The following is a 22,038-nucleotide window of genomic DNA, read 5'->3' on the forward strand; positions in this document are numbered from 1 at the left end:
CTGAAAAGATTAAAAAGAAAGAAAGTTGTGTGGCTTTCAGGAGGAGATGAGACAGACTCTGGTTAACCATGAGGTGCCCCCAGAAAACTGGACAACTACTGCTCATGTTATCAGGGAGACAGGTAGGAGGGTAGTCGGTATGTCTTCTGGAAGGAAAGTTGGCAAGAAGACTTGGTGGTGGAACAAGGAAGTGCAAGTGTGGGTACAGAGAAAGAGAGTAGCTGAGAAAAAGAGGGACAGTTTTTGTGGCAACTACAGAGGTATAAAGTTGATGAATTCAATGAAGTTATGGGAAAGAGTTTTTGAAGTCAGACTGAGGTTAGAAGTGTGCATCTGTGAGCAGCAGTATGGTTTCCTACCGCTGATCACGGCAGAAAAACGTACTACAGATTCAGTCTTTGCAGATTTTGATAGAGAAGTGCAGAGAAGGTCAGAGAGCGCTGCATTGTGATTTTATATGTAACCCATGTTAATTTAACAAATATGAATTATAGCCTGTAGTACACTACATGGTCGATAGGTGGCAGTAAATGGTTTCAAGTAGTCTAAAACTACATTGATATGCCGCAGAATATGGACTAGAATAACCAGAAGAAGAAACTGGAAGAAACGTTTTGTGGTCATTTTATTGACAAAACTCTGTGTTATTTTCAATATTTTTCAAGAGCTAGTTTTCATCTATGGTTGATTTTTCGATTCTTGTGTAACCGGACCCGGAAGAACTTTGTTTTTGATATTACATTTATTTGTTTTTTGATGCGAATCTCCGGTGAGTTCTGTGCTATAATTTTCTTCGTTAGCTATCGATTAGCCACAAGCTAATATTTTGCTGTTATGTATTAAAAGTTATATTGTGATTTCATTTTACAGTTCAATGTTGAAAGGAAAAAAAAACAATCGGAGATACTTGTTTATGATTAAGAATGTATGTTTTGTATGAAAATTAGCAATGCTTACGGCTAACTCTGAAAGGCTATTCTGCTAATATTGCGCCTTTTTTTTCTTCTTGGAATACTGATACTGATGAGGTATCTAGTGACAGTGAGTTATTTATTCCACTGTACGGAATTGAAGAATGCTAGAAAAAGATATGTCAATTCAGTGAATATTATGTTGTGATGTTTTGTTGAGCTAAAAGACAAAATTGGTTATCGCAGCTGTAAATTATTTTATTTACATGGAGTGAAAGATAAACTTTCACTGAAATGACTTAGAATGGTGTATCACAAAATAGTAAAATACATTTCTGCTATATGCAGGTTGTTTTTTTTGTGTTGAGAGACATCGTGTGAAGAACGGCGAGCCAGGATCCAAAAGAGCAGATTGAGATTGTGTCCACTACGACGTCAAAGAAGAACCTTCTTCTGTTCCACTTGATCGGTGGGATTGCACATATTAACACTACCCGGGTAGCTACCATATAACATTCAGATCTGAAAACTGAATTGAACTGAAAAAAAAAGAAAGGAAAAACTTTTGAACTCGACTGACTTGACTTAGGACTACCAAAAGGAAACATTGACTATTTTGTTCTGTTTCATTATTGTCAAAATGTGTAATAAATGTGTTTTGTTCAACACATTGTTTCCCTCGCTCCTCCTGAGTTGAACCTAGTTCTGATGCGCTATTTAATTGTAAAGATTCATAGTCACCGATTCCTTTGTTACAGGTGCCTTACCAGATAAGTACAAAGTTTTACATATAGATCCAGAGAAAGCATATGGCTGGATTCCAAGATCGGAGTTATGGCACTGCATAAGAAAGTCTAAAGATTTCTGTAGAAATAGGGTTAGACCAAACCCTATTTCTCTCGAGGTGGTTGATAGCGAGATGAATACCTCGGTGTTCATCTGGACAACAGACGATCTGCAGCAAGATGCTGCAGATCTTCTATAAGCCTGTTGTTGAGAGCATCATATCTTCTGCAGTTGGGGCAGCAGCCTCAGAACCAGGGACCTAAAATGGCTTAACACTGGGATAGCTCGGTTTTCGAGTCCTTCCCATATCGGCTCAACAGGGCCAAAAGGCCGGAGTCCACCCTGACGACTCTGATGGCTCAAATTAGCATCCCTTCTTCAATTGTAAATGTGGTCGTTGACCGTCAGGCCAGAAGGTAGGAGTGTGAATAGTCCATGTTGGGGGTGGGTATCTATGATACCAGCAGGAGATCAGGTCTCCTGTAGGTAATGCTCTTCAGTTTAGTTTTGAAGCATACATGAAGTGTTTTTGGAGAGATGTGACCTTTTGCAGCTGATCCATGATGTTGTGCTGCATTATCCAGGTCATTTTGCCAAATGTACATAGAGTTTGCAAAACATAGAATCTGTTTCAAAAAATATGCAAAGGTTTTTCTAAAAGAAATTAGTAATGTTTCTCTTTGAAATAAAGCTAAGAGGGTTTAAAATGACAGTTTAGAAATAAACTAACCAAATTAATTGTGTTGATCCACCTCAAAAAAATCATGCAAAAAGTGTAAGCAAAAGAAATCTGGGAGACTTTGCACATGCAAATTTGCATGCAGCCTTTTGTGCTGTGGAGGATAAATAGGTGACTGCTTCACCTATTTAGTTCACAAGAACTAATGGCATTTATTTCAGTCATAATCTTGCGGGGGGTGACCAAGGTTCCATCACTATGTGACAGCTGGTCAGCAAACCTGGCAAACATGATTGACATGGCAGCACTGAATGCACATGTGCTTTATCAGGCATGCATTGGGGTGCAGGAGAGATGGGTGGACTTCCTGGTTGAGCTTGCAAAAGAGTTCGGTAACTCTCATGTGAGTGAGAAGAAGGCACACAAGGAGAAACTGCTTCGGCAACAACCTTCCACACCCAGCTCAGGCAAAAGGGCGAAGTGTCAGGTCAACCATCGATGCAGGATGCGTGTCCTGAGGCTGAAACATCATCAGTGACCCCTCACACCCCCACCATGGACTGTTCTCCCTGCTGCCCTCTGGAAAGAGGTTCTGCAGCATCCGGTGCAGGCCCACCTGGTTCCGAAACAGCTTTTTCCTACTTGCCATCAGACTGCTGAACTCTTAACTGGACTGCACTCAAAAACTGGTCTCCACTTTATACCTTGCACATGTACAGAGCTAAATAACTTCTATTTTACTGTCAGTCCTGCACTTTATATTTTATATTTAGATTTATATTCATATTTTATACTGTTGAAAATGACAACAAAGTCAGTCGAAGTCGAAGTCTAAGGAACAATTGTGCAACTGTGAGATGCGTTGAGGCCATTACCAGGGTACTGATAAGGTAATGGCCCTATTTACTGAACAAAAGCACCTGCTAGATAAAATCCTTCAGGCCAGTTGGACTATCGAAGCCGAAATAGGTATACGTCAAAGTGGACTAACTCAAGCTATTCTAGCCTGATGAATAAGGCTGGCTCTGTTCTGGGTATGACTGTGGAGCCTCTGAAGACGATGATGCAAAGGATTCTTCATAAAACCAAGAAAATTATGGACAACCCTGACCATCCTCTTCATGAGACTGCGTTGGGAAAACAGAGTATCTTCAGTCAAACACTTCTTCAGATTTGCTGTAATACAGACCGCTACAAGAGATCTTTCCTGCCAACAGCTAAATTACCTACAATAACTCATATGAATTAAAATGAGTTACAACAACATCTAACTTCCCTTTGGATCAGTAAAGTAATTTTGTATTTGAATTTGAGTAGCAGAGAACTATGTTACAGTGGCGCAGGATGTGTTATGCATGAGAGCTGTAAGACTGTGGTGAGATGTGCTTTAGGAGTGACAAAAAGGAGTTCAAGGTGTAAGTGGAATTTCACGGAGGAACAGCACTAAGCCCTTTCTTGTTTATGTGGTGATGGGCAGGTTGACAGATGGGGTTAGACAGGAATCTCCATAGCCTATGATGTTTACAGAAGACATTGTGATCTGTGGTGAGAACAGAGAACAGGTGGAGGAAAATCTTGAGAAATGGAGGTTTCCCCTGGAAAGAAGAGGAATGTAGGTTATATATATATATAACATAGCAAGACAGAATACATGTGTGTGTGAATGAGAGGAGTGGAGACATGAGGTTACAGAGAACAGAGATAAGAAGGCAAAGGATTTTAAGTAGTTAGGATATGAAACAGAAGTAAAGAAATGTGTCCACCCAGGTTGGAATGGGTGTAGAAAAGTGTCAGGTGTGCTGTGTGATAAAAGAGTATCAGGAAGGATGAAAGGAAAGGTGTACAAGATGGTGGTGTGACCTGTAATGCTGTTTGGTTAGAGACAGTGGCAATGACAAAGAGTCAGGATGCAGAGTTGTAGGTAGCAGAGGAGAACATGTCACTCCCAAGGAGAACCTCAATAAGAATGGATAAGATCAGAAATGAATACATCAGAGGAACAGCTCAAGTAAGATGCGTGGGAGATAAAGTCCGAGAAGCCAAACTGAGATAGATTCCCTCAAGGAAAAAGTCAAGAGGAAAAAAAGAAGTCACTCTGATAATAAAGTCTAGGTAGTGGTAGTCTCTACTATGTCAAAATATCTTCAAGTTGGTTTTATGCTCTACTCAGGTCACTAGTTAAACTTATATTTTTTGGTATGAAGAGAAGAAGATGTGAAACAGGATTTGAAAACCCATCTTCAAACTAGGTTTGTCGTCTCAATTAATGAATAACACAAAAATGCTTAACTCAAAATTAAATTAAAAAGGACATTAACACTTAGACCCAACACTGGCAAACATTAGGAGATTTGGAGGTTACTTTGATCAGGCCTCATCTGGCCACAAGGGCGGCGAATCGGGGTTCCAGACACAACCAGTGATGATGCTCTGCCATGGTATCCCACTGGAAGCCTCAACCTGCCAAACATCACAACCCAGTTTTGAACAACAAAATCACACAAACAACAATTTGGGTTGTGTTTTTAAACAAACCTACCCAACTGGAAAACTGATAGCTAAAACCTTCTATTGATTGACTTAAACTTGGTACAAAGTTTTTAAATCAAATCTTTCAATATCAATAAAAAAGTGATAGATAATCACGTTAAACCATAGCAATGTTATTTAGTTCTGTTTCTAATTTAGTAAATTGAAAACATACCACCCTCCGGTGTCAAGCTCTCTTTGTCTTGAAAAACATGTGTAAACATAAAAAAATTAATTTGTTTTACATGGGCATGATGCCACCTGCAGGATTATATTTAAGCTGACTTTCTATATTTAAATATTGTTCATGAAATTGTATTATTAATTTGGTTTGTTGCTCTAGATTTTAGCATGGCATGTACCAGTTTGGCATCAAAGCGTTCTCCTTTCCTCGAAACATGATGCCGACATTAGTGGCGTGATCCTTGGAGGAGTAGAAATCAGTGTAATCACCTGTGAAACACACAGAAGTTTTCTATTTTTAATTAATTTGTAAAACACTCCAAAAAATCTTTTCACATTCTCATTTTCCCACTTTTAACACTTGGGCTTAAAACATACTGTATCTTTTCCCTTTTAAAGTTTATAGTGATTCTGCAATAGGCTTAGGCTATTGGAAGACAAAATGACCACTTTTTCTCATGTTCTTATTCTAGTTCTCTACTGTTAAAGTTTTGTTTTCTCTCAGTTATTTTTCTTTCCATAGAAGCTACACCTAGTCTGACATTCCATTTAGCTGTGATTCCTTCCTGGAGGGGGCATCAGCTGAGATAATGTTGCCATAGCAAATTGTTCTCCCTTTCCTGCAATTACCTTTTTTCTTTCATGAACATAAAAAATAATTCTATATCACTTCATCAATTTCTTCTTGTGCATTCCTTGTCTTCTGTTGGGAATAAGAATTCACATTAATGTTAGGCTTATGCAATTATTAATAATTACAATTAATTATTTATTATTAATGAGATTATTAATAAAATTTAAATTCATTCTGTAATTTAACTCTTTCATTAACTACTGGCATGTAATCTAACTACTGACAAGACAAAAGGAATATGTAGAACAATAAAATGGGAATCAAATCAGATTAATGAATGAGCTATGACAAAATGGAACTCGAATACTGAAAAATTTATCTCAAACCCAACTATCTAATAAACAAGAAAAAGGAAAAAACAGTTGCACAACCATAAATGCAGCATACAGTATTGTAAAACAGAATAACTGTTATGTCCTGAGAGTTGTTTCACAAAAGTAGGATTACAAAATCCAGGATAAGAGACAAAGTCAGGCTGGACTTAGCGCCAGCAGTTCATCCTGCCTTTATCAAATTCACAAAGAAAAACCAGGTTCAAGAGGTGTGACTATTTCGAGCCAAACTCAAATAATTTAGGCGAATGCACGACAACAGATTTCTTCAACAGACTATGAGATTGATCACAGACTCACTGATTCTAGATAAACTGCGTACACCATACCGCACACCAATCAAACAACATCTTTTGATTTAGGATTATGAGGAACTGAAGCGCAACATACTAAAGAAAAACAAACTGCTGCTACAATAGCAAACAATCGGAGATAATGTGTAATTAGCCTAAAATATACATTTCTTAACCATTCTTAACTGAAAACAACATACCTGTCATACTTGTCATTTGCTCAAATAAACAACTTTAACCTGGTCTGAATATTTCAGAAACTGCTGATCTACTGGATTTTCACGTTCAACCATCTCTAGGGTTTACGGAGAATGGTCTGAAAAAGAGAAAATATCCAGTGAGCATCAGTTCTGTGGGCTCTGTGGGTTGATGCCAGAAGTCAGAGGAGAATGGCCAGACTGGTTCAAGTTGAGAGAATGGGAACAGTAACTCAAATAACCTCTCGTTACAACTGAGGTATGCAGAAGAGTATCTCTGAACACACAACGTGTCAAACCTTGAGGCAGATGGGCTACAGCAGTATTAGACCACACTGTGTACCACTCCTGTCAGCTGAGAACAGGAAACTGAGGCTACAATTTGCAAAGGCTCACCAAAATTGGACAATAGAAGATAGGAAAAATGTTGCCTGGTCTGATGAGTCTTGGTTTCTGCTGCAACATTCGGATGGTAGGGTCAGAATTTGGCGTCAACAACATGAAAGCATGGATCCATCCTGCCTTGTGTCAATGGTTCAGGCTGGTGGTGGTGGTGTGGGGGATATTTTCCTGGCATACTTTAGACCCATTAGTACCAATTGAGCATCATGTCAATGCCACAGCCTACCTGAGTATTGTTGCTGACCATGCCCATCCCTTATGACTACAATGTACCAATCTTCTGATGGCTACTTCCAGCAGGATAATGCACCATGTTATAAAGTGCAAATCATCTCAGACTGGTTTCGTGAACACGACAATGAGTTCACTGTGCTCGAATGGAATCCACAGTCACCAGGGGCCTCATGTATAAAGGGTGCGTGTGCACAAAAATGTGCGGCGCTACATTTTACACACAAGTTGGCATGTATAAAAATTTTGCGTCAAAGTTTGCGTAAATACATATGCACCTTTTTGCTGGCGTGAAAATGTGCGGCAGCCACGCAAACTTTTTCTGTGGACAATATCAAACTACAAAGCGTCAAAACTCCCCTAAATACACTGAAGTCTGACTACATTCAATGTTATTTAGACCAAGGAGCACCAAACCCGATGTTTTTCATGATTTTAATATTTTATTGTTTAAACGTAAACAATGAAACTGAACCGCATTTATCCTCAGACAATAAGCTAACACGCACACAAAATAGAGAAAATAAAAATAGAATGATGTGAAAACCTCTCTTGAATGTAAATAGTGCTTTTCCTCAGTTTTCCAGGTATTTATACTAATTTACATATGTATTTGAGGGTGGCGACAGGGCGGACCAGCAGCTGCGCTCTATTTCCCGCAAATTAGGATTTATAAAGGAAAGGTGCGAGGCCACATGTGTGCACATGGCTCTATGCATCCTATTTTTTTTTGTGGGCTGCACTTTTCTAAATTTTTCTGTCAGTCAAGTTTTAGTGTGAAAACTGCGCACTCTTTTATGCCTGAACAAGAACTTCAAGCAGTGTCCACACAGGAGCCTCTGTTCAGCCAGCTTCATGCCTTCACTCAAGAGGACTGGATCTAGTTCCCTTCTTCCGCATAATAAGGGACCTCCCTGCTGGAATGATGTCTGCATTGCCAGAGAGCTGTGTACAGTGATCCCCACCACCTTCAGAGCACGCATCCTTAACATGGTGCATGAGGGTTACCTAGGTGTTGTAAAATTTAAACAATGCTGCAGGGGCCTGGTCTGGTGGTCTGGGATTGACAGAGATCTAGAGGCGATGGTGAAAGACAGTGCAGCTTGCCACACCAGTGGTAAGACTGGCCCTCCTCAACCACCATTGCTGTGGTTGTTGATTTCCTGATGCAATCACCATAAACAATTGGCCCAAATTCCTCTCAGCTGACTTTTTGACTTTTGTGGAGGAAAGAGGAATCAAATACATTAGAACCGTATTATATCAGCGAGACTGGGCCAGGTAGAGAAGGGATGCTGACTTAAAGCCAGTGAAAAAGAGGCACATGTGTAAAGCCAGAGCGGTTCTGCTCAACTGACAAAATTAAGTACTCAGAACAACTAGATATCACTAAGGCTCTATTCTACAACTTAAGATTTCTTATTTGGTAAAATTCACCAAAACGTTATAATGGAGTCAGCAGGGGCACCTGCAGGATATTATCGGAGCGTATGCACAACATGCACAATTTTTTACAAATCACACTAAATAATAAAGACAGGAAAGCAAAGCCTCTCCTTGGGCTGTCACCTTATCGTGGTGGAGGGGTTTGAGTGCCCCAATGATCCTAGGAGCTATGCTGTCTGGGGCTTCATGCCCCTGGTAGGGTCACCCAAGGCAGACAGGTCCTAGGTGAGGGACCAGACAAAGCGCAGCCCCAATGATGATTAAAAACATTGGACTTGGCGGTCCCTCGCCCGGACGCGGGTCACCGGGGCCCCACGGCGAGCGTCTGGTGGCCGGGCTTTTTCCCATGGAGCCCGGCCGGGCTTAGCCCGAAGAGGAAACATGAGTCCCCACTCCCACGGGCCCACCACCTGGGAGAGGGGCCAAAGGGGTTGGGTGCATTGTGAGATGGGTGGCGGTCGAGGGAGGGGACCTTAGCAGTCTGATCCTCAGTTGCAGAAGCTGGCTCTTGGGATGTGGAATGTCACCTCTATGGTGGGGAAGAAGCCGGAGCTAGTGTGTGAGTCAGAAATAGACAGTCTCGTCTCGACGCATGGCTCTGCTTCTAGAACCAGTCCCCTTGAGAGGGGCCGGACATACTTCCACTCTGGAGTTGCCCAAGGTGAGAGGCGTCGGGCAGGAGTGGGCATACTTGTTGCTCCCCATCTCAGCGCCTGTACGTTGGGGTTTACCCCGGTGAACGAGAGGGTAACCTCCCTCCGCCTACGGGTGGGGAGACAGGTCCTGACTGTCGTTTGTGCTTACGGGCCAAACGGCAGTTCAGATTACCCACCCTTCTTGGAGTCCCTAGAGGGGTTACTGGAGAGTGCCCCTCCAGGGGACTCCCTTGTTCTGCTGGGGGACTTCAACGCTCACGTGGGCAATGACAGTGAGACCTGGAGGGGTGTGGTTGGGAGAAACAGTCCCCCCTGAACTTGAGCGGTGTTCTGTTGTTGGACTTCTGTGCTCGTCACGGATTGTTCATAATGAACACCATGTTCAAGCATAAGCGTGTCCACACATGCACTTGGCACCAGGACACCCTAGGCCGCAGTTCGATGATCAACTTTGTTATCGTTTCGTCGGATCTGCGACGTCTTGGACATGTCTTGGACACTCGGGTGAAGAGAGGTGCGGAGCTGTCCACTGACCACTACCTGGTGGTGAGTTGACTCCGGTGGTGGGGGAGGATGCCGGTCAGACCTGGCAGCCCCAAACGTGTTGTGAGGGTCTGCTGGGAACGTCTGGCGGAATCCCCTGTGAGACGGAGCTTTAACTCCCATCTCCGGCAGAACTTCAAACAAACTTCCCCAAACTTCTGGGGTAGGTGGGGGGCATTGAGTCTGAGTGGACCATGTTCCGTGCCTCCATTGTCAAGGCGGCTCATCTGAGCTGTGGCCGTAAGGTTGTCAGTGCCTGTCGTGGCGGCAACGTTGGTGGACACCTTCGGTGAGGGATGCTGTCAGGCTGAAGAAGGAGTCCTATCGGGCCTTTTTGGCCTGTGGGACTCTGGGAGCAGATGATGGGTACCGGCGGGCGAAGCGGCATGCGGCTCGGGTGGTTGCTGAGGCAAAAACTCGGGCATGGGAGGAGTTTGGAGAGGCCATGGAGAAAGATTCCGTACAGCTTTGAGGCGATTCTGGTCCACCATCCGGCGTCTCGGGAGGGGGAAGCAGTACGGCACCAACACTGTTTACTGTGGGGATGGTGTGCTGCTGACCTTGATTTGGGATGTTGTGGGCCGGTGGGCAGAATACTTCGAAGACCTCCTCAATCCCACCAACATGCCTTCCATTGAGGAAGCTGAGTCTGGGGACCCTGGGTTGGGCTCTCCAATCTCTGGGGACGAGGTCGCCGAGGTGGTTAAAAAGCTCCTCGGTGGCAGGGCCCCGGGGGTGGATGAGATCCGCCCAGAGTTCCTTAAAGCTCTGGATGTTGTAGGGTTGTGTTGGCTGACGCGGCTCTGCAATATCGCATGGACATCGGGGGCAATTCCCCTGGATTGGCAGACTGGGGTGGTGGTTCCCCTGTTCAAAAAGGGGGACCAGAGGGTGTGCTCCAGTTATAGGGGGTCACATTCTTAAGCCTCCCTGGCAAGGTCTATTAAGGGGTCCTGGAGAGGAGAGTCCGTCGGATAGTCGAATCTCGGATTCAGGAAGAGCAGTGTGGTTTTCGCCCTGGTCGTGGAACACTGGACCAGCTCTACACCCTCAGCAGGGTCCTGAAGGGTGCATGGGAGTTCACCCAACAGGTCTACATGTGTTTTGTGGACTTGGAGAAGGCGTTCGACCATGTCCCTCGGGGAGTCTATCAATAGACATGGCATTCATGCGAGAGATGCTAGAAGGAAGCCTCTGCTTTCTAAAAAGAACAAAGCCGCCCATTTAAACTTTGCCAGAGAGCACTTGGACAAACCAGAGGCTTTCTGGAAGTCCATTCTCTGGACGGATGAGTGCAAAATTGAATTATTTGGCCATAATCACAGGCGCCATGTTTGGAGAAAAGTAAACACTGCATTTAAAGAAAAGAACGTCCTCCCAACAGTGAAGCATGGTGTTGGATATGTGAAAGTCTGGACCTGCTTTTCTGCCTCTGGACCCGGACGACTCCGTATAATACAGGGAACCATCAATTCCCAGGACTATCAACAAATTCTTGACCAGAATCTCCTGCCATCAGTCATGAAGTTGAACCTGGGATGGAAATGGATTATGCAACAAGACAACGACCCAAAGCATTCCAACAAAAGTACCAAAGAATGGCTTAAGAGAAAGGAGATTCGCACTCTGGATTGGCCCAGTCAAAGTCCGGATCTCAATCCCATAGAAATGCTGTGGCAAGATCTGAAACGGGCAGTGCATGCCAGATGTCCCCCTAACCTCAATCAACTGGCAGAGTTCTGCAAGGAGGAGTGGACAAAAATTTCAAAAAGCAGATGTGAGACACTCGTTTGTGGTTACAGAAGACGTTTAGTTGAAGTAATGGCTGCAAAAGGAGGAGCCACAAGGTACGAATTGAAAGAGTTCACATACTTTTGCACTTGGCAGATTTTCAGTGTTTTGACAGATAAAATACTTTTGTTGAATAAATTAGACTTAGACTTAGACTGACTTTATTATCATTTTGCATGCACAGGGTGTATACAGAACGAAATTTCGTTGCATATGGCTCAGAACAATGTTTTGAGGTTCCAATGTTATGAGGTTACTCCAGAATAAAATAAAATAGGCTACAATATAAAATATAAATATAAGTATAAAATATAAAGTGCAGGAATGACAGTAAAATAGAAGTTATTTAGCTATGTACATGTGCAAGGTATGAAGTGGAGACCAGTTTATGAGTGCAGTCCAGTTAAGAGTTCAGCAGTCTGATGGCAAGTGGGAAAAAGCTGTTTCGGAACCTGGTGGACCTGCACCAGATGCTGCGGAACCTCTTTCCAGAGGGCAGCAGGGAGAACAGTCCATGGTGGGGATGTGAGGGGTCACTGACGATGTTTCGGCCTCGGGACACGCAGCGCTGGGATGAAATGTCCTGAATGGAGGGAAGGGGGGCCCCGATGATCCTCTCTGCTGTCCGCACCACTCTTCTCACGTTCTTTCAGTCGGAGGCACTGCAGCCTCCACACCACACAGAGAGGCAGCTGGTCAGAATGCTCTCTGTGGTGCTTCTGTAGAACGTCTTGAGGATGGGCGGGGGCAGGTGTGCTCTTCTCATCCTCCGCAGGAAATACAAGCGTTTCTGTGCCCTTTTGACCAGAGACGTGGTGTTCACAGTCCAGGTGAGGTCGTTTGTGATGTGCACCCCCAGGAATTTAGTGCTGCTGACCACCTCCACAGCCGAGCTGTTGATGAGCAGTGGAGCGTGGCTGGGCCGGTTCTTCCTAAAGTCGACGATCATCTCCTTCGTCTTGTCAACGTTCAGGATCAGGCTGTTGTATCTGCACCGGTCCACCAGCTGCTGTAGTCCAGGTCGTTATTGTCTCTGATGAGGCCCACCACCGTTGTGTCGTCCGCGAACTTCACGATGTGATTGGTGGCAAACCTGGGGGCGCAGTCGTGTGTCATCAGAGTGAACAGCAGAGGGCTCAGGACGCAGCCCTGAGGGGAGCCTGTGCTGAGGGTGATGACATCGGAGGTGTGTTGTCCGATCCGGACTGACTGAGGTCTGTCGGTGAGGAAGTCTAGCAGCCAGTTGCGCAGGGGGGTGCTGAAGCCCAGGTGTCCCAGTTTTCCTGCCAGATGCTGTGGGATGATTGTGTTGAACGCTGAGCTGAAGTCCAGGAACAACATCTGCACATGAGTGTTCTTCTCCTCCAGGTGAGCCAGGCTCAGGTGTAGGGCGGAGGAGATGGCGTCCTCAGTGGAGCGGTTTCGGCGGTAGGCAAACTGGAACGGGTCGAATGTGGAGGGGAGTCTGGAGTAGGGGTTGAACCAATTAGTCGACTAGTCGACTCTAGGACGTCTCGCGAGTTTTTACATTTCATGTCGACTAGTCGCAGTCATGTGATTGCCGGTGGTGACAGCCTGTGCTGATCTGACAGCACAGTATACGTCACAAGAAAAATAAGTTAATACATTAGTTTAAATGATATGTAGATGGATGCATATTTGTGGTTTTACAGTGTTTTTAAAAGGAGATGGAGTTGCAGCTGCAACCAGCACTCCCAGCGAGAGGATTTTCTCTCTCGCTGGGAATACCATTACGAGAAAGCGGGCAAGCCTTCATCCTGCTCATGTTGATGCCCTTGTTTTCCTACATGTCAACCAAGAAAAAACCCCAACAACTCTTAGTGAAGAGAATATTGACAGCGAGTGAACTTTATTTACCCCCCCCCCCCCTCCCCCCCGCCCCCGTGCCACCTCTTTTTATTGTTTTTACATGCCATCTAAAAGATGTGCGTTTCCTTTTGAATGTTGGTTTCCCAGCAACTTATTATTTATCATAAACTATCCCGATGTTTTGTTGTTTCACTTGTTGCTGTTCTGTGTAAATGCCGTATTTTTCCGTGAAAACGGGTAATAAAGCCTGTACGTTACTCCAAAGCTTTGCGTCTTGCGTTGCTATGACGTCACAACGACTAGTCAACTCGACATCGACTCGACTTTTATCATGTTGACGTTGACTAGAAAATATCTTAAATCGTTCAATCTGCTGAGTCAGCAGAGCTTCCTGCCGCGCATCGGGCGGAGGAGAAGCAGGTGGTTTCGTTGAATTCAGCTGTAACCAAACGGGATCCGTTCATAACAAGTTTGGCTTGTGATGTTCCAAAAGCACCATGTAGTCAGTGTGATAATTTGACTCCTATAGTAACTATCCAGAGATCATCAGCATCAGCCGGCGTTTAGAAAAAAAAAAGTCAGACCCGACTTTGTGCAACAAACTTTTCCCCGCTGCTCACGAAGAATCTCCATAATAGACTTAGTAAAAGCAGGAGAAGGGGAGAGTGTGTGTGTGTGGGTGTGTGTGTGTGTGTGTGTGTGTGTGTGGGGGGGGGGGTCAATATTTGCCGTGAAAATAGCTAATAAAGCCTCCAAGTAGTTGTGAAGGGTTTTTGCGCTTACGTCACTATGACGTCACCGCGACTAGTCGACATCGACTCGACTATTATCATGATGTAGTCGACCTTAAAAAATATGTAGTCATTCAACCCCTAGTCTGGAGACGATGTGTTCTTTTACCAGCCTTTCAAAGCACTTCATCATGATGGGAGTCAGTGCCACAGGCCGGAAATCGTTGAAAGAGGTGACTTGAGGTTTCTTTGGCACCGGAATGATGGAGGCAGTTTTGAGACAGGCTGGCACTGTGGCTTGGTCCAGTGAGGTGTTAAAAATGTCTGTTAGGACACCAGCCAGCTGACCTGCGCATTCCCTGAACACCCGCCCAGGTATGTTGTCGGGGCCTGGGGCCTTCCGTGGGTTGACTCTTTTCAGAGTCTTCAACACATCGGCTGTGTCCAGGCAGAGTGCCTCCTCTTCCTGGTGGGGAACAGTTTTCTTTGCCCAGAGTACTGTTCAGTGCCTCAAACCTCCCAAAAAAGTTATTGAGTCCATTGAGAAAGTCAGCATCAACTTCGCCCACTGGGGGGAAGGATGGATTGTAATCTGTGATCGCCCGTATGCCTTGCCACATACTCCTGGTGTTGCTGGTGTCGTGGAAGAACTCCTGTATTTTCTGACTGTGGGTTCGCTTTGCTAACCTGATAGCACGGTTCAAGTTGGCTCTCGCTGTCCTCAGTGCCTCCTTGTCGCCAGACTTGAAGGCTGAGTTCCATGTTTTTAGCATTTCCCGTACCTCCTTAGTCATCCAGGGTTGTTGGTTGGCCCGGGTGATAATGTTCTTAGTGATGCTGACGTACTCTGTGCACTTGTTGATGTAGGCTGACACAGTCATGGCGTACTCATCGATGTTGATCTGGTCGTTGTGAGTGGCTGCTGCCTTGAACATCTCCCAGTCAGAGCACTCAAAACAGTCCTGGAGTGCCTCCATGGCCCCCTCAGTCCACACCCTCACCTGCTTCACTATAGGTTTTGTTCTGATCAGCAGGGGCTTGTATGCAGGAATTAGCATGACAGATAGGTGGTCTGAAGAGCCAAGGTGGGGGCGGGGGGCTGCTCTGAATGCTTCTTTAATGTTGGTGTAGGCCAAGTCTAGAGTATTCACTCCCCTGGTTGGAAAATCCACATACTGGTTGAAGTGAGGGAGAACAGTCTTCATGTTGGCCTGGTTAAAATCCCCAGCAATGATGAAAACGCCCTCTGTGTGTGAGGATTGCAACTCACTGATGGTCCGGTAGAGAACACATAGCCTCTTTAGTGTTAGCACTAGGGGGCACATACACAGCAGTGATGCTAACAACAGTAAACTCCCTGGGCAGGTAGAATGGTCTGCAGTTAACAGTCAGAAGCTTGATGTCCGGGGAGCAGTAACTGGCGACAGTCATGGCATTTTTACACCAGTTGTTGTTGATGTAAATACACAGCCCCCCTCCTCGGGTTTTACCGCTGAGAGCACTGCTCCTGTCTGCGCGGAATGTAGCGAGCCCCTCCAGGCTAACAACGTTGTCCGGTATGGACGAGTTAAGCCATGTCTCCGTCAGAATAAGAGCGCAGCAGTTCCTCAACTCTCTCTTTGAAGACAGTTCCAGTTGCAGATGGTCTATTTTGTTGTCCAGAGAGCGGACGTTGGAGAGGAAGATGGACGGAAGCGGCGATCTGTGGGGGTTAGCGTTTAGCTTAGCTGTTAGTCCACTTCGACAGCCACGCTTCCGCTGCCGGTCGCACCGCCTTCGCTTGCTCCTCCTCCGACTAGTGCAGGGGTCGGCAACCAATGGCTCCGGAGCCACGTGTGGCTCTTTCATCCTTCTGTTGTGGCTCCCAGTGACTTTGGGAAATAGAATATTTTATTAAAATTAAATCATTAAAAAATTATAAATTAAAATCATTTTAAAATAAATGTCTAAATCTGAAGATTATGGTAAACTTGTAACATTAAAACAAAAGTTTTGAACATTCTTAGCATCCGAAACATACGTCATGTCAGCCGATGTGCGACAGGCATTCCTGGCGTACCCCACATGTCTGGCAGACCGCATTTTTTTAGCTCACTGATTTATTGACTTTTTGATCCTTGCCTGGAAGATACATCATGAATAAATCCAAGAAAAGGAAACATTCTGAAGATGGCAGAACATTTTATGCTACGTGGACAGATCATTTTGCTTTCACCGCTGATGAAACTGGTTCACCAGTCTGCTTAATATGTGGCGAAAGACTGGCAAACAACAAGAAGTCAAATGTGGAAAGACATTTCAAGAGCAAACACTCTGTCTTTGCTAAAAAATATCCCGAGGGAGAGGAGAGAAAAAAGGCCGTTTCGGAGCTGATGCGAAAGACTGAAGCGTACGGAGCCCCCTAGGGGACATGGGGGATTTTTTTTCTTTTGCGTTACCTCGCAAAACTTTTGCGTTCCCTCGCAATACTGTACTGGTCAGTTATGCAGCATAATTGAATACTGCAAGCCTTTCTTACGGTGGACGCCGTACTTTATGCTTTAATATAAGGTTATGTGAGGTTTTTCCATGAATGTTAGTATCTTTTTGTGAAATATCTGAAGTTTTATATCTTTCTTTAGGGTAGAAAGGCACCACAAACCTACGAAATAAACAGAAACTTTCCGTAAGTCGGAAAGAAATAAAAATACATTATAATTTGGACTATTTCTGAGTTATTATCGTGGGTAATAATTCATCTGACAGTTTTGATTGTGTCTCTGTTGTGTTCGTAGTCTGAATGGTTTAAAGAGCTGCTTTCAGTGCCGCTCCATCTTAGCCTTAACAGACATAAACATGCAGTAAAAAAATCGATTTTCAATCAGTATTTTGCACCAAACAGTTAATAATAATAAACAAGTTTTCACTGAGGCTCTGTAAGAGCCATATGAATGAAATAAGTAATTATTGATATGACAGGAGCACGCGGCTTTGACACTTAGGTGTGTCGACGTGGGAGTGACGTCACCAGGTATGAGTGGGAAGGATACTGGCTTTGTGTGTATTAGGAAGCGGGTGAGCGGGGCGGTCAGTCCTTGCAAAGTTTGGAGCATAATCATCAAAATGGAATAAATCGATAATTGTGACAGAATGTTTGGAGTTGATTGATACACGGACAGACGAGATTCCCCGAGTTAACCCAGTGCGGCCCTTTACCATCATTAGTTTGTCGTGTTTTTAATAATAAAAACTTGTTAATAGTAAAAACTGTTTGGTTAAAGCATAAAGTACGGCGACCACCGTAAGAAAGGCTTGCAGTATTCAATTATGCTGCATAACTGACCAGTACAGTATTGCGAGGTAACGCGAAAGTATTGCGAGGGAACGCAAAAGTTTTGCGAGGTAACGCAAAAGTATTGCGAGGGAACACAAAAGTTTTGTATGGAAGCCCATTTCCGCCATGAAAAAAAAAAAAAAGACCAACAGGAAGTCATAATTTCGACTTTCAAAGTCATAATTATGAGATTCAAAGTCATAATTTCGACTTTCAAAGTCATAATTTCGACTTTCAAAGTCATAATTATGAGATTTAAAGTCATAATTTCGACTTTCAAAGTCATAATTTCGACTTTCAAAGTCATAATTATGAGATTTAAAGTCATAATTTCGACTTTCAAAGTCATAATTTCGACTTTTAAAGTCATAATTTCGACTTTCAAAGTCATAATTTGGACTTTCAAAGTCATAATTTGGACTTTCAAAGTCATAATTTCGACTTTCAAAGTCATAATTATGAGATTTAAAGTCATAATTTCGACTTTCAAAGTCATAATTTCGACTTTCAAAGTCATAATTATGAGATTCAAAGTCATAATTTCGACTTTCAAAGTCATAATTATGAGATTTAAAGTCATAATTTCGACTTTCAAAGTCATAATTATGAGATTCAAAGTCATAATTTCGACTTTCAAAGTCATAATTTCGACTTTCAAAGTCATAATTATGAGATTCAAAGTCATAATTATGAGATACCGGAGCAGTTGGAGACAAGCCTCCTTAGAATAACAGCGTGCTCCAGCCCCCAGTTAAATATGATCCTAAATCCAAGGTCCAACCTTTGCTACTGCTTTAAGAGTCAGTGAAAGGTAGGTTCGCCTTTTTTGATTTTGTTTAGATTCCTTCGTTTTGAATGCTTTTTGATCGTGTGGTGTTATGTACATCGTTCGTTGTTTTAGCAACATGAGCTAGCTGCAGGTTAACCGTCAAAGCGTGCTAACCTTGTTATAGCATATTTAACCGGGTTTTTTTTAAGTAGTCCGTTAATTAGATTGTTTTTATTTCAGAGTGCGATAAGAAGTTTATACTCCAAAAATTCAATAAGTTAATATGTATAATTATTTTGTGGCATTAATACAAGCAATAGCTAGTAGGTTAAAACAAGCTCCACAGCTTGTTGTATGCACGTTTTGTTATGCATAATGTGATTCACTATCTTTCCCGTTAAATTGTTTTTGTCGATACATAGCCTAGACAAGAGTAAAATATGGAAGTACAATATGCATCAGTTTTCAAAGTGTTTTCTTAGCAGTTTCATGTACACTTATGCTAATGCTGGAGATCTACAGCTTTACATTGACAATATTTACAAAAGCAATTCAAAATAAGAAAAATTGAAAAACAAGGAACTTAAAAAATCCCCAAAACAGGCAGGCCCTGTTGAAAATTTTAACTCCTCAACTTTACTCAACTTTCAGGATACCTACAAAAGAGATCACGATACACACGTGATCAATATCAATAGATAGTAAGTCTGACAGAATATTCAATAGAATATTCTCTGAACTCTGATCCAGAACCACATACCATTCTGGAGGATGTAGGCACAGTCAAGGCTTCTCAACCTCTCAAGGCTAGCTCATCTAGGTTGATGGCTTCATTTAACTCACTGGTGAACTAGCAACAAGCTGTTGAGTAACTTGCGGAGCAGCAGTTTAATGTTTCACCACTGTGCCTCATAAATGTTTTTTAAAAACATTATGGTGTGAAAGCTGTGGATAAAATGGGAAAGGTCACATCACCAGTTTGGCAGTATTTCAGATATAAAAAAAATTATTGATATAAAATAATAAAAAATGCTTGCATCGTGAAATGTTTTTCAGTAATATCATGCAACCCTATTCTCATGTTCATAATACATTTTTTGGAATGTTATGTTTTATTAGACATTATTCATTAGTTATTGTGTGTAATTGTCACAGGATGGATGAGATATATGACTTCTTAAAATCACGGGATGTTTCAGAGGAAGTCATACAACGACTGCAAAAGGATAAGGTAGCTAGATTGCTAAGGAAATCAGTACATTTAGAAGTTATCATACAACACTATTATAGAGACATGGTGAAGACAGGTCAGTTTTATCATGTGGCTGTTTTTACTGGGTTTTCCCCCCCATTTTTATAGGTTAAATAACTGTTTTAACTTTTGTTTTCTAGATTGACTCCAGTGTCCTTCTGCTCATGACAGATGAGCAGCTTAAGGAGTATCTCCCATCTTATGGTGACCGACTGGCACTTCTCGGATATTGCAGACGAAGGGAAAATGATCCTGCTGGCCGGAAATCAAAACTTTTTGACCGATTGAGAGCCAAGATTTCAAGGAAGAAAGGCAACGATCAAAAGCAGATCTCAGAAAATGTTAGCATCAGAAATGCTCAAAAAACTGTTCGAAAAGTTGAGATAGGATGGATGAATTCTCGAGATGGGAAGCTTTTACAAGTTCGGACAAAGAAAGGTGGTGGAACAAGAAAAATTGATGTGTCAAAGGACTGTAGAAAAAATGACTTAATTGAAAAGGCAGTGGGTTTGTTTTTTCCGTCTCAAAGAAATTCACATGGAAGAATTACAGATTTTGAGGTTGACATGACAGATTTCCAGGAACATTCACTTGATGAACATATTACAGTTGGAGAACTTTATGAGCAGACAAAACTACCTGTTTTGCGTTTTTACCTAACAACCAAAAAGAAGGACACTGGCAGCGACTCAGAACCAGACAACCCCAGTGGAAATGACCAAGACACTTTAAGGTATTCTACTCACTGTCAAGTTTGCACACCACTGACTCAATCCAAAGCACCAGACAGCATTGATGCCATATATGTTGGAACCAGCAGTGTCCTGACAAACAGCAGCAGTGATAATGTTCACCTAGTTTACTCTACTGATGACATGGGTGATTTGTCCAATGTCCAAGAGCTAGATGCAGGAATCAATGGGGACATTTTAGAAGACAGTGGCACTGTTACCTTTTTCACAGGACACATTTCTGACACAGATAGTGTCAGTCTTGATGACACCCTTCCTCTGTCTCCACAGCCATCTAGTCCAGTGCTTTCTTCTTCACAATTTGATTCTTTGAACGAGCCAATTGTTCAGAGAGAAGGGATTAAGGAAATCCTTGGCCAGATCCTGAAAGAACTAATTTCACATTTTTGTGATCCAGGTGTCACTCAGGAGGACATATGTATTCAAGTGGTGCTCCCTGATGGAAGGCGAGAAAAGGCTGTTGATGATGGAGGAGTTTTGAGGGATGTCCTCTCAGAATTTTGGCAGGACTTTTATGAACAGTGTACAATGGGCAATAACTTTAAGGTGCCCTACTTGCGTCATGATTTTGGACAGCAACAATGGGAAAGCATTGGCCGAATTATTGCCTTTGGCTGGCAAAAACAGAAGTACCTGCCTATAAAACTTGCTCCAGTAATACTGGAACAAGCAGTTCTTGGTTCTATAAAGAGTCCTCTTGTTGATAGCTTCTTAAGGTATGTTACAGAGTACGATCGGATGGTGTTTGAATCTTGCCTTTCAGATTTTCAGAGTGTTGACAAAGAAGAGCTTCTGGAAATCATGGATATCCATAACTGTCGAAGAGTACCAACAGCTGATAACATAGAGCTACTACTTGAGGAGCTTGCCCACCAAAAGCTCATTCAGGAACCTGCCTTTGTTATTGAGCAGTGGAGCACTGTCCTTTCCCCTCTGAGGTCTGAGATGGAAAGTATTACAGCTGCATATGAAAATCTCCAGCCAACATTAAGAAAGGTTATAAATTCAATTGTATACCCTGTAGTCATGAATGCACAGCAGAAAAACATCAGCAAATATTTAAGTTCTTATCTCAGAGAATCAGACTCACAACACCTGTCACTTTTTCTGCGGTTCTGCACAGGATCTGATTTGTTTCTTCAAAAAACTATCAGTGTTAGCTTCACTCAACTTCAAGGTATTCAGAGACGGCCAGTTGCCCACACATGCGGTTGCTACCTAGAGTTGCCAGTTAATTATGATAACTATCCAGAGTTTCGACACGAAATAAACAAGGTCCTAGAAAGTAGTGTATGGGTGATGGATATAGTCTAACAGACTTCAGCTGAAGAACATGTGAGTTTAAGGAATCTTTGGTAACACCTTATTTGAAGGGGTGTGCATAAGACTGACATGACACTATCATAAACATGACAACATCTGTCATGAACATGAAGTGGAATGTTTATGACAGTGTCATGTCAGTCTTATGCACACCCCTTCAAATAAAGTGTTACCAAATCTTTTTGTATTAAACTTTCAAAGTTTAGCATTATCTTAACAAGTTTTTTTACCTCATCTTAACTCCACAGAGTTTCTACTTTTTGCAATTTATTTTTCTCTGGAGTATTTATAAGACCTGCAATGTCATAGTAGGTACTCTACTACTAGTGTTTTTGGGGGGTTTTTATGTTAAAGTACTCCAAAGTTAAAGTTTAAAGCATAAATTTGAGTTGGCAGTAAAATGTATTTTCTCAATATTTTCTGTTTATTAAATTAAATTGAAATATTTTATATTG

At 42.8% G+C, this 22,038-nt stretch overlaps 2 protein-coding genes and 1 long non-coding RNA gene across 4 annotated transcripts in view; 2 read left to right on the forward strand and 1 right to left on the reverse strand.

The window, feature by feature from the left end:
* Positions 1 to 22,038, reverse strand: part of fah (fumarylacetoacetate hydrolase (fumarylacetoacetase)) — a 63,792-nt gene that overhangs the window by 21,045 nt on the left and 20,709 nt on the right. For both annotated transcript variants that reach the window (XM_032561261.1, XM_032561259.1), the window contains exons 5-6: positions 5,268 to 5,358; positions 4,739 to 4,836 (exon numbers count right to left, since the gene is read on the reverse strand). In XM_032561261.1, coding sequence (XP_032417152.1) covers positions 4,739 to 4,836; positions 5,268 to 5,358 — 189 coding nt within the window. The remainder of the gene's footprint in view (positions 1 to 4,738; positions 4,837 to 5,267; positions 5,359 to 22,038) is intronic.
* On the forward strand, positions 278 to 1,452 carry LOC116718955 (uncharacterized). Its single transcript, XR_004339036.1, has 2 exons — positions 278 to 769; positions 1,260 to 1,452. It is a non-coding gene; the product is annotated as an uncharacterized LOC116718955 (long non-coding RNA).
* LOC116718949 (uncharacterized) lies at positions 18,275 to 21,668 on the forward strand. Its single transcript, XM_032561257.1, has 2 exons — positions 18,275 to 19,487; positions 19,649 to 21,668. Exons 1-2 carry the CDS (start codon positions 19,302 to 19,304, stop codon positions 21,572 to 21,574), a joined length of 2,112 nt encoding a protein of 703 aa, XP_032417148.1. The 5' UTR covers positions 18,275 to 19,301; the 3' UTR covers positions 21,575 to 21,668.

This window comes from Xiphophorus hellerii, chromosome 4 (assembly GCF_003331165.1).
Source record: "Xiphophorus hellerii strain 12219 chromosome 4, Xiphophorus_hellerii-4.1, whole genome shotgun sequence".
NCBI lineage: Eukaryota > Metazoa > Chordata > Actinopteri > Cyprinodontiformes > Poeciliidae > Xiphophorus > Xiphophorus hellerii.